This window comes from Botrytis fragariae, assembly GCF_013461495.1.
Source record: "Botrytis fragariae strain BVB16 chromosome Unknown tig00000163, whole genome shotgun sequence".
Taxonomy (NCBI): domain Eukaryota; kingdom Fungi; phylum Ascomycota; class Leotiomycetes; order Helotiales; family Sclerotiniaceae; genus Botrytis; species Botrytis fragariae.
The window spans coordinates 1,286,522-1,297,731 of NW_023500999.1; the positions used below are offsets into that span (position 1 = coordinate 1,286,522).

General features: G+C 42.0%; 4 protein-coding genes across 4 annotated transcripts; 3 read left to right on the top strand and 1 right to left on the bottom strand.

Annotated features, from left to right (window-relative positions):
• Positions 1 to 1,226: 1,226 nt before the first annotated feature.
• On the top strand, positions 1,227 to 3,138 carry Bfra_009983 (putative atp citrate lyase subunit protein; the record flags this gene model as incomplete). The annotated part of the gene is made up of 2 exons (XM_037340318.1): positions 1,227 to 1,667; positions 2,113 to 3,138. The coding sequence occupies 2 exons, from the start codon at positions 1,227 to 1,229 to the stop codon at positions 3,136 to 3,138; spliced, it is 1,467 nt and encodes a 488-aa protein (XP_037189541.1).
• A 775-nt stretch (positions 3,139 to 3,913) lies between these two features.
• Positions 3,914 to 6,137, top strand: Bfra_009984 (putative 2-deoxy-d-gluconate 3-dehydrogenase protein; the record flags this gene model as incomplete). The annotated part of the gene is made up of 5 exons (XM_037340319.1): positions 3,914 to 4,339; positions 4,734 to 4,914; positions 5,077 to 5,145; positions 5,286 to 5,378; positions 5,980 to 6,137. The coding sequence occupies 5 exons, from the start codon at positions 3,914 to 3,916 to the stop codon at positions 6,135 to 6,137; spliced, it is 927 nt and encodes a 308-aa protein (XP_037189542.1).
• A 163-nt stretch (positions 6,138 to 6,300) lies between these two features.
• Positions 6,301 to 8,959, bottom strand: Bfra_009985 (uncharacterized protein; the record flags this gene model as incomplete). The annotated part of the gene is made up of 8 exons (XM_037340320.1): positions 6,301 to 6,694; positions 6,759 to 6,852; positions 6,914 to 7,172; positions 7,227 to 7,521; positions 7,574 to 7,862; positions 7,940 to 8,004; positions 8,061 to 8,647; positions 8,897 to 8,959. The coding sequence occupies 8 exons, from the start codon at positions 8,957 to 8,959 to the stop codon at positions 6,301 to 6,303; spliced, it is 2,046 nt and encodes a 681-aa protein (XP_037189543.1).
• A 724-nt stretch (positions 8,960 to 9,683) lies between these two features.
• Bfra_009986 (putative upf0553 protein c protein) lies at positions 9,684 to 10,875 on the top strand (the record flags this gene model as incomplete). Its single annotated transcript, XM_037340321.1, has 2 exons — positions 9,684 to 10,605; positions 10,703 to 10,875. The coding sequence occupies 2 exons, from the start codon at positions 9,684 to 9,686 to the stop codon at positions 10,873 to 10,875; spliced, it is 1,095 nt and encodes a 364-aa protein (XP_037189544.1).
• Between the last annotated feature and the right edge of the window lie 335 nt (positions 10,876 to 11,210).

The following is an 11,210-nucleotide window of genomic DNA, read 5'->3' on the forward strand; positions in this document are numbered from 1 at the left end:
TGGAATCCTGGTCTGGTTAGCGTCCCAACGAGCACCAAAATCATGAGAACCCCACATTTTTGAATTTGATAGTTGAACATGCTCGCCATAGTGCTAGTTTCCATAGTTTCCATAGTTTCCATAGCTTCCCTTAGTCAGTCTCTCCATAGTGGCCAAATGGCAGGGGGAATGTCAAGGCCTTAGTTCCATCAACATACCAATAACATCGAGAACCCTAAAACCAGCCCAATAAATCACCCGAAAACACACGCCATCTCGAAGCCATCTCGCCCAAAGGAAAGGGACCCGCTTCCATTCAAGGGACCTCATCTGGAACCACCCACTCTGCCACTACCACCGCCCACCGCCCACCACCCACCGCCCTCTGCCACCACACCACACTTAGGAAGAAGGAAAAAAGCAGCCAGCACCGGTACAACAGTCCAGAAAACCAAAAAAATAATAATAATAATAATCAAAATCACTTACTAGGGACTTATTAAATGTAAAACTGGCCGATCTCCGTGTTCGCTGCTCTTACTCAATCCCAATATTCATTCAGCTTGTCCTTTCCAACCCACCCCTCCCCTCCTCATAGAATTTCTATTTCATTCTCCAAAAAGAATTAAGAATCTCCGATTCATTTTCAATATCTTCCCCTCCCGCAAAACAGAAAAGGAAACCTTAGAAAGAGAGAATATAGATTCCATCTTTCCATTTTAATTTCATTTCCCTCTTTTCGAAAAGAACTGAAATTGTTGTGGTCTTAATTATTTGACCATTTTTCTTACGTTCCATTGATAGAATACCCTTTTGGTACGTATGTATATTCTTACTTTCCCCCCTCCCGTGTTTACTTTTCATTTTGGAGCGGCTTCATATCGCAACCAGTATAACATCTTCTCGGTCTCGCTCTCTCGCTGTCCGAGTTGAAAGACTGGACTATTGAACTATCTCTCACCGACTCGACTCATTAACCTGAAAGTCCGTTGTTCAAGTGTTGTGAGTTGGCATGATCTGCATGGTGTTGAGATTTTCGATCGTCCAGCCCTCCAATTGCGTTTGGGAGTTTGTGCTTGACCATTTGAGGATTCGGGGCTTACAGCTGTCGAGGCTTGTAAAGCACCAATCTGCAGCTTTTGAAAATCAGGAAATTTCCTATCAATTTCATGTCATTAGAAATTCCCAGGACCTTTTATGCTAATTTGGAATTTCAACAGTAAACTCATCAATTTTCATACTTCAAAATGTCTGCCAAAGCAATCACCGAGGCCGACGGAAAGGCTATCCTCAACTATCATCTCACCAGAGCTCCCGTTATCAAGCCATCTCCTCTCCCAAAATCTGCCACCCACAACCCTCCTTCGAAGCTTGCTTCTTTATATTTCCCAGTCGACGCTGAGGTCTCATCAATCCTCGATCAAGCAGAAACCTTATACCCATGGCTCCTTGTCCCAGGTTCCAAATTCGTCGCAAAGCCTGATCAATTGATTAAGAGAAGAGGCAAGAGTGGTCTTCTTGCATTGAACAAGACTTGGCCAGAAGCAAAGGCATGGATCGCTGAGAGAGCAGGAAAGCCAGTCACAGTTGAGACTACCGTTGGAACTCTCCGTCAATTTTTGGTAGAGCCATTTGTACCACATCCAGAAGGAACCGAATATTATATCAACATCAACTCCCAAAGAGAGGTATGTACTATTTTCATATTCCCACTTTTGAAGGGTAGATTTCGTAATAGGGTATCTCGAGTTTGCAGCCAATCTTGTGTTGGAACAATGAATAAAATGATATTTAAGTAAATATCGAAAAGCAAAGATTTTGAGTTTACAAGATTTCAACATTCCAACATTTGCAGTGGGATTCATCAATTCTTTATTGCTTCTCATTTCCCAATGGTTCGGAAGCACAAACGGACGAAAGGAAGCTAAGGAACCGATTCCAACCTCCCCCTGGTCCATTACTCTCCTTATCAATTTCTCAAAGCAAGCGAGTTCAATTCCGGCGGATTTATTCGGAAGACGCGCCGCCTATTGTTATTTATGCTACTTTCACTCGCACAATTTTCACAGAGTTTCATAGCATTATGTACATGCTCACAACATAAATCCATGTGCTAACAATATTCCTTTTTAGGGTGATTGGATTCTTTTCACACACGAGGGAGGTGTCGATGTTGGTGATGTCGATGCAAAGGCCGAGAAATTGTTGATTCCAGTCGATCTTGCTGAATACCCTTCAAATGAAGAAATCGCTGCAGGCCTTCTCAAGAAGGTTCCACAAGGTGTACACAACGTTCTCGTCGACTTCATCACCAGATTATATGCTGTTTACGTCGACTGTCAATTCACATACCTTGAGATTAACCCATTGGTTGTCATTCCTAACGCTGAAGGTACCTCTGCTGAAGTACACTTCTTGGATTTGGCCGCTAAGATTGATCAAACTGCCGAATTCGAGTGTGGTGTTAAATGGGCTATTGCACGTTCACCTGCTGCTCTTGGTATGGCCGCTGTCAAGGCAGCTGATGGAAAGGTCAACATTGATGCTGGTCCACCAATGGAGTTCCCAGCTCCATTCGGTCGTGAATTGACCAAGGAGGAAGCATACATTGCTGAACTTGATGCCAAGACTGGTGCATCCCTCAAGCTTACAGTTTTGAATGCCAACGGTAGAGTTTGGACTTTGGTTGCTGGTGGTGGTGCTTCCGTCGTTTATGCCGATGCTATCGCCAGTTCTGGATTCGCTGATGAGCTTGCCAATTATGGTGAATACTCTGGTGCACCAACTGAAACCCAAACTTTCCACTACGCCCGTACTGTCCTTGATCTGATGCTTCGTTCACCACCTACCCCAGAAGGCAAGGTTCTTTTCATTGGTGGTGGTATTGCCAACTTCACCAATGTCGCTTCCACATTCAAGGGTGTTATTCGTGCTCTTAGAGAAGTCAGCAACTTATTGATCGAGCACAAGGTTCAAATCTGGGTCAGACGTGCTGGACCTAACTACCAAGAAGGATTAAAGAACATCAAGGCAGTTGGACAAGAGTTGAAGCTTGATATGCACGTTTATGGACCAGATATGCATGTTAGTGGTATTGTTCCTTTGGCCTTGGTTCCAGGACGTCTTGCAGAGAGTAAGATTAAGGAATTCACTGGTTAAATTTGGGAAGAGATGAGATATGAACATTTTTGACATTCTTCTTCGAGGGCATTTTTGTTTGGCTACTCCAAGCAAAAGTAGCACAATGGCGTACAAAGCTTGCTTAAGAAATTAACAAATAGATACTCGTAATTGTGACCATTTTTCTAGTTTTAATGATGTGACTGTGATGTTTGATAATTGGTGTGGTGATGTAATAGTATTGTTTGTGGCCTACTCGAACGAATTACGGATACGAAACTTATATGCATAGGTGATCATAGATGAATACAATTCCTGATATAATTTCAAAACAAGTACGCTTCAATCATCAACAACTCCAAGTTGACTTTTCAAACTTAATTTATTAGTGTTGTCGAATTCGACGAGCTAGAAACAAGCTCCGACACGTGACGTGCATCATTCTATACCTCTTGCTTCTGTCTTTTCTTTCTCCGAAACACAAAGTCCAATTCAATTTGTTGAACAGCAGGCCCGGATTTTTGTAAACTGTTTATTCGGTTTAGCTAGTTTTTCCTGATATCTTTGTACACGTTTTCGTACGAATATTCTGGGTGGGGGAAGATTAGACTTTTGATTTGATACGTGAGGATCGAGTGGAGATTGAGGACTTGAAGGTTTGGGTGCGGGTGTGAATATGAGTTTGGGTATGGGTATGGGTATGGGGATACCAAAGAATGCTCTCGGGAAGATTGTGGGAGTGGGAATGGGAAAGGGAAAAATGAGAGGGTATGGGTGTGGGTTTGGGAGAATAAAGAGGATGGGTGGGATGAAGATGTCGTGGGGATTGGAATCGATGGTTTCTCTTTCTGCTAGGTTCTCTGGGGGATCGAGAGGATTCTGCTCTTCTTCTTCTTCATATGCTTCTTCATCAACCTCAACCGAAGACGCAACAGGAAAGAACTCAAATACAAATTCAAAGCTTCCTTTTACGAATAAAACGATTTTAGTAACCGGTGCAACCCGCGGGATTGGAAGAGCGATTGCGCAAAGGTTTGGAGAGTTGGGGGGAAGGTTGATATTGGTGGGAAGGAATCGGGAGGGCTTGGAGGGGGTGGGGAGGGAGATGATGAAGGAAAGAGGGGGGAAGGGAAGGGGAGAAGGAGAGGGGGATTGGATGGTTGTTTGTGGAGACGTGGGGGAGAGGGAATTTTGGGAGGGGGAATTTGGGAGGGGAAAGAGAGTGAGTGGGGGGAATGGGGTGAGTTTGAGTTTCTTCTTTGGGGCTTTGAATTTGGCTTTTGATTGTAGGGGATTTGTGGTGCTGTGGTGCTGTGCTTTCTAGGGGTGCAGGGTGAGGGGAAGTGGAGAGAGGAAATGTGAAAGGTATGATCTATGGTAAGCGTGGAGAGATACTAGTGAGGATAGTTCCTTTCTACTCTTTCCTCTGTGCCTCTGAAGCCTTTTGGGGTTAGACCCTTCTCAAGCCAGCAATCTCGACATCTCCTCATTTCACCTTGTCCATTTTCTCGCTGCATCGCTATTCCCACCCCTACCCCATTCCGTTCCTCCTCACCAGCATTTCCCCATCTTTCTTATTCCTCCTAACCCCCATCCTCCAACAACCACCCAACTAACCTCCTCCCCTCTCTCAGAACCCCAATCCCAACCCCAAACCCAAAATCGACATCCTCATCAACGCCGCCGGTCTAACCCATGCCTCCCCCCTCATAACCACCTCCCCTTCCCTCATCGAAAACGTGCTCCAAACAAATTTAATGGGCACAATCTGGGGGTGTAAAATTATCGGAAAAGAGATGTTGAGACGGAGAGAGGGTATGCTTTTTTCTCTTTTCCTTCCTTCCCAAACCCCCTTCCCTTTCCCCTCTCCTTGCACAAATCCATAAAGAGTCAATCTGCACACAACATCAAACCATCTCCCCTCGCAAAACGAATTCCAGAAATCAAATCAACTAACCAAACCAAACCAAACACCAGGTTGTATAATAAACATCTCTTCACTCCTCGGTATCAAAGGCGGAAGAGGTAGTGCCGCGTATGCAGCTAGTAAAGCGGGGTTCTTGGTACCTTTTCCCCTTTCCCTTCCGTTGTCCCCCCGCCCCCTTATCATTTCTCTCAATCCCCCTTCTCCCTCCCTCTCCCCACCCCCTCCTCCAAAACCCCAACTAACCACCCCCCACCAAAAGGTCTCACCCGCGCTCTAGCCGCCGAAATGGGTTCTGCAGGAATTCGAGTCAATGCCATTGTACCCGGCTATATCGAGACGGATATGACGAGGGGTATGTATATTTTTGATTTATTTTTCTTTTTACCTCCATCTTCTTCCTCCTTCTAACCTCCCTCTCATTCTCACTCTCTCTCCCACTATCCCTCTCTCAATTCACATATTCCCATTCGCATCCCTTCTTCCTACCTTTCACTATCTTCCATATTCCACATCACCTCTTACTTCTCACCTCTCACCTCACAAATTCCCATATCAAAATAAACCACCTTTATTTTTATTCCATTAATTATGTTATATTGTTCATGCCCCCCGCTATGCTATTCTGTATTCTGGTATTCTATTCATGAACTCCTTGCCCTTCCCCTTCCATTTCATGTCCATATTCATCTAGATTTGCTATTTACCACCCCCAAATGATTTTTATCTTCATCATATCCACCTTTGTTTTTTTTCTTAATCTTTTCAAAACCTCATATTTCACCAAATCATTTCTCGCTTCTTACCTTCAAATCCCAAATAAAATCGCATCCCCTTTCCTACCTCTCCAAACCTAATGTACACAAGATCATCTTACATTTTCCATTTCGCATTCTTAAACTCAAAATCGCAATCAAAAAATATCAAAGAAACCGAACTAACAATCTCATTCAAAGCAATGTCAGATCCCGCCCGCTCAGAAGCATTAAACTCCATTCCTCTATCACGTTTTGGAGATGTAGCCGAAATAGCCGATGCCGCCGTCTTTTTAGCAACCAATAAGTACGCAAACAATTGTGTGCTTAATCTTGATGGAGGATTGAGCGCCGTATGATTTTTCCATAGGAAAGGGATGCAAAACATTTGTTGAGTCGAGGTTGGGGGGATGGTTTTTTCGAAGAGGGATGTCGTTCGAGTATGGGAGATAGAAATCAGATAGGACATGGTGGATAGTGTAAATGCATAAAAGATAAATGGATTGAAATGCAAACAAGCATTTAATCATCATCAATTAAAATAGCTCCATCATTCGCATCATCCAACACAATAATACCATCATTCAAAGTATCCATGGACAAGTTGGTTGAACCGGGCGGTTCCATCTTGGAACGCTTCGAATTTGAGGAAGGATCATGTTCCAATGCATCGGATGCAGTTCTCTTTTTGACACCATTGGAATTACCATTTTGAAGGACTTCCGCAGTGGAAGATTTTGCATGACCATTTGTTGGCTCTTTGGATTCAGGTTCTGGGATAGGTTTCTTACGACGTGGAATTGGTGATTCAGGAGATGTGGCGGTAGATTCTTCGGAGATGATAGGAACGGTAGGGATAGAGGAGTTGACGTTAATATCGAGACTTTTGATGGGAGAATCTTCCATTGCGGTGTCACTGTTATAAATGTTAGGATATGAAAAATATAGAGAAAACAGCATAAAATGCCTAGAAGACTTACGATTCTTGTACATTAAGTACTAGATTAACTCTAGGACCCTTTGGATTTTCATCATCTTCATCAATAACTGTCAAGAATGAATCTCCTTTAATGCCTATACATTTTGTTAGTTGATCGCATTTAAACATGTGTATTCGAAGAAAAAATGAACTTACCAAGTTCACTAAGTTTTTTATCCAAATTCTCCGTTTCCTCAACATCATAAAGTAATCCACTTTCATTATTAACCACAAATTCTTCTCCATATCCAAGTTGAAGTTTCAAGAAACCCTCAACGAGATCATTGAGTGTAGCTCTTGACATATCAACCAATAAGCGAGTCTGTGCTACACTGCATACAGGACAGTCTGGGTTTGGTTCTCGGTACTTATCAGAGGAGAGTAATCTTTCTGGAGCAAATGGAGACAGGAAAATCTAATCGTGTAAGTATGTGTTCTAATCATCCCTAACCATAAAAGTATGACATACCTCTTTACTACTAGAGTAATCACCTCGAAGTACTTTGAATGATTGTAAAACACAAAGACCAGCTACAATAGCGTTGGTAGTTGCAATAGCAGGAATGATGTTACCGGCCATTTGTTTGATATCAAATCGAGATTTTGTTTCGATACCAAAGACGATGGATCTTAAATTGGCGCTTGCGGTGACAAAGTCCAAAGTATCCTCATCATCTTTATCAAATGTGATTATTGGCTCTGCGGAGTTGGCAGCATTTGAGACAGATTTCATTTCTTGTAATCTTTTACTTAATCGTTCCAGACTAATGAAGTCAGAGTTGTGATTATTTGGAAAGGGATAAGGGGAATACAAACCTATCTTTGAAAACGATGAGATTCTCATGTAGATTCCAAACTCGTTGATCATCTTTGAGTGTAGCTTGCTTGGCGATTTCATCATTTCCAGCTTCTGTATTTAAGGTGGTGTAATCCAATGCCTCAGGTGGTCGTCTAGATTTCCACATATCCTCCATAGATCTTAAACGAATGATATCATCCTTAAAGACCTTATCAAAAAGTAGTTGGGGAAATGCATCGGTACCCATTGATTCTTTAATCTTCTTTAAAGCTTGAGACTCTAACCGCAACTTTTCAATCTCCTTGGCTATCTAAAATTAGCAAAAGACTTCAATATATTATGGAGCAATGTAGTTTGGAACTCCATAGCTTGGATGAACATACCATTCTCTGAATCTTCTGAATGATCCATTTCCGTCGATTCATCCTCACTAGCACCAAATACCTCACTTTGATGAATTAGCAAAACTTCCTTTCCGCTCAGTCCCTACCTAGCCCGACATACCTCAATAAATAGCTCTTTCCCCAAACTATACAATGAATTGGTTGACTTGGTGTACTGCGAATAGTACAAACTGGAAAACTCTTTGGTGTCTCTTTTATTGTGCAATCATAACATGCCGTCTTTCCCTTTTTAATAACCTGAACTTGTCCATTGAAACCAGTTGTACCCGATTCGATTAAAGGTATATCCGCTGCCAAACACATCTTGTTTACATGTCTCCTAGCTTCAAGATTATCCAAAGCATTAAAAACCATGGTAAAACCCTTGAACCAATCCACATTGAATTGTGAATCCTTGATGTTCGCATGATGTGCTTCTAGTTTGACTTTCGGGTTGAACTTATGCGCCGCATCTTTCGCAACCTGGAAATTTCTCATCAGCACATATCCAAACTCTGCCATAACTAGACAACCTACCAAAGCCTTTGATTTCTTAATATGTTCATGACGGAATAGGAATTGTCGATTTAAGTTGCTGAGATCGATGGTATCCAGGTCTACAATGTGAATTTCTCCAAAACCAGCCAAAACCAAGTTCTTAAGTAATTCACATCCAATTCCACCAGCTCCTACCATCAATATCCGGGCCTATTTGAATAGTTTAGTAAGTACATTCATTTTCAATGGGTTTCCGCAAAAGTGGGAAATTCGCAGAAACAGTTGGTTGGAACAAACGGAACTCCAACGACATGGGATTTGTATTTCTGCAAATTGGATCTTCGACAGTAGTATATCCAAATTCAACAGAAAGAATCATAAAAAGAAGAGAAAATGGAATAAATGCGAAGAACTTCTCGCCTTCGAGAGAAGGAGATATTGTGAACTTTGTACGCTTACCTCCTTGACCATGATATTTAAAGGTTTCCCCAGTGACTGCATGTTGAATTGATCGCGCATCATGTTGAGTAATTCATGCGTTGATATTTTGCGACAGCGCAAGATGTAGATTGACGACCAAAATCAAGGTTGAGTTTATGTGAATGGAAATCCAAAGTTGATCATCACCGATGGAGATGGTTCCTGAGGCTCTGCTTATTATTTTGCTAAGCTATCGATTTTACCTATGGGGATAAATCCGCCATCGCGTTGACAAAGGTGGAAAACGCGCTTGATTATGTAAGCACACTTCTTATCCTTTGGGTGGTAGGAGCGGAGTGAGGTTTGTTTGGTTTTTTCATAGAGTGCGAGAGTGTGTACGAGGTAGGATGTACATGATGCTCTCATTTTGAGGTCTGAGTGTTTATTACTAGGTAGGAAGTAGGTAGGCATGAGCTGAAATTATAACTCAATTATGCATTGTACTAGGTAGATGATAGCTTCATGGTATAATCTCAATATAAAAAGAGATTTAAAATTCTACCCAGTATTCCCTCCCAATCGTTCCTACCTTTACTTTTTGTACCCACACTTCATCTATAACCGACGAATTTTACAGTCCATACATACCCCGCCGAGCCCACCTCCATTGCATCTCTCGTACCCCTCCAAGCTCTAACTCATTACAAAAAACACAATACTGCAATATAAGAAAGTCACAACCACATCATTGAACACTCAAACTTCAACCATTGAACCCCCAAACTTCCACCAAATTCCAAATTCCACATTCAACCCCCTATCCATCATGTCCGACGACGAAGCCGATCCCGAGCTCCTCGAGCTCCTCCGTCAACATTTCCGCAAACCTACCACCCCAGATATCCCCGAAACCCGCGTTCTCGAAAGTGCAGAATACATTTACAACAATTCCATCGATGTAGCTCTGGATATGGCTTCCACCAAAGCCGCTGCTGCATCCATCTATTCCCAAATGCAAACGAAATCCTACTCTACCAAAACATGGTCATCACATGACTTACATCCCAAAGCCAAAGACGAGAGTACTGTGAACTTTATCTTCACCATGGATTTACTTAATTTTTCTTTCTGGAGTCTTCAAAGTGAAGAAGAAAGATTTGCAGTAGAATACAAAGGAAAGAAGTGGACCGGATATTGGAGTTTAGTAGCTGCATTACAAAGAGGTTTAGAAGAGGGATATCCCATTACCAGTTCCTGTTACTGGCAAGATGAGAATGAACTCACAGAAGAAGTATTCGCGCACATTTTTCGTTCATGTACGGCGGAACCCATGCCACTTCTTACAACACGTCTCTCACTTCTTCGTGAAGCGGGAACCATTCTCTACGAGAAATACGACTGTTCTTTCACAAATTGCATAAAGGAATCTAATCACTCTGCAGCCGCGCTTGTGAATCTTCTCGCGGGTTCTTTTCCTTGTTTCAATGACGTTGTTTCATTTGAGAAGCGGAAGGAAGTCAGATTGCTCAAACGTGCACAAATTTGTGTAGCGGATTTATGGGCAGCGTTTGATGGAGAAAGCTGGGGTGAATTCCATGATATTGATAAACTTACCATGTTTGCCGATTATCGTATTCCACAGCTGTTGAATACTTTGGGATGTTTATGGTATGCACCGGCTTTGGAGAGTAATATTAGGAGGGGGGAAGTTATTGAGAGTGGACATACTTGGGAGGTGCAGTTGAGAGGTAAGGTTTCATGATTTTCTTTTTCTTTTCCTTCTTCCCATTCCTTTGTTTGATGTGGTGGGAATTCCAAGTATTAGCCTAACATGATGAATCATAGGTTGTAGTATATGGTGTGTAGAATTGATTCGCAGAGAGATATTGAAGAATCATCCAGAGGCAAAAGTAAATGCTATTTTGATTGATTTCTTTCTTTACGACACAATGAAGGAACGGGAATTGGAAGGAAAAGACGAGATACCCCATCATAGAACTAGAAGTATATGGTATTGAGCAACAGAGATGAGACTGAGTGTTATTCAACATCGTTGTAAAAAAGTTCCAAAATCATCAGTTCAGATAACAATAAATAAGTCTTGCAGAATAATTGAATTGTTAAATATGGCGGAGATATCATTTGTACAGATTTTGTATTCGTCTATCTGTTATACATATGCAAATTGACCATTCCCAGGTCCAATCATGCACCAATATGCCATTCCCTTTGACCATCGGCCACATGTGTAAACTCCAAAACGCCTTGTTATGCACATATACCAATAACCATTTTATATCTAACGTAAACGCCGCTCCATGCAAGTATCTCATAAATACACGTGAAATTTTTG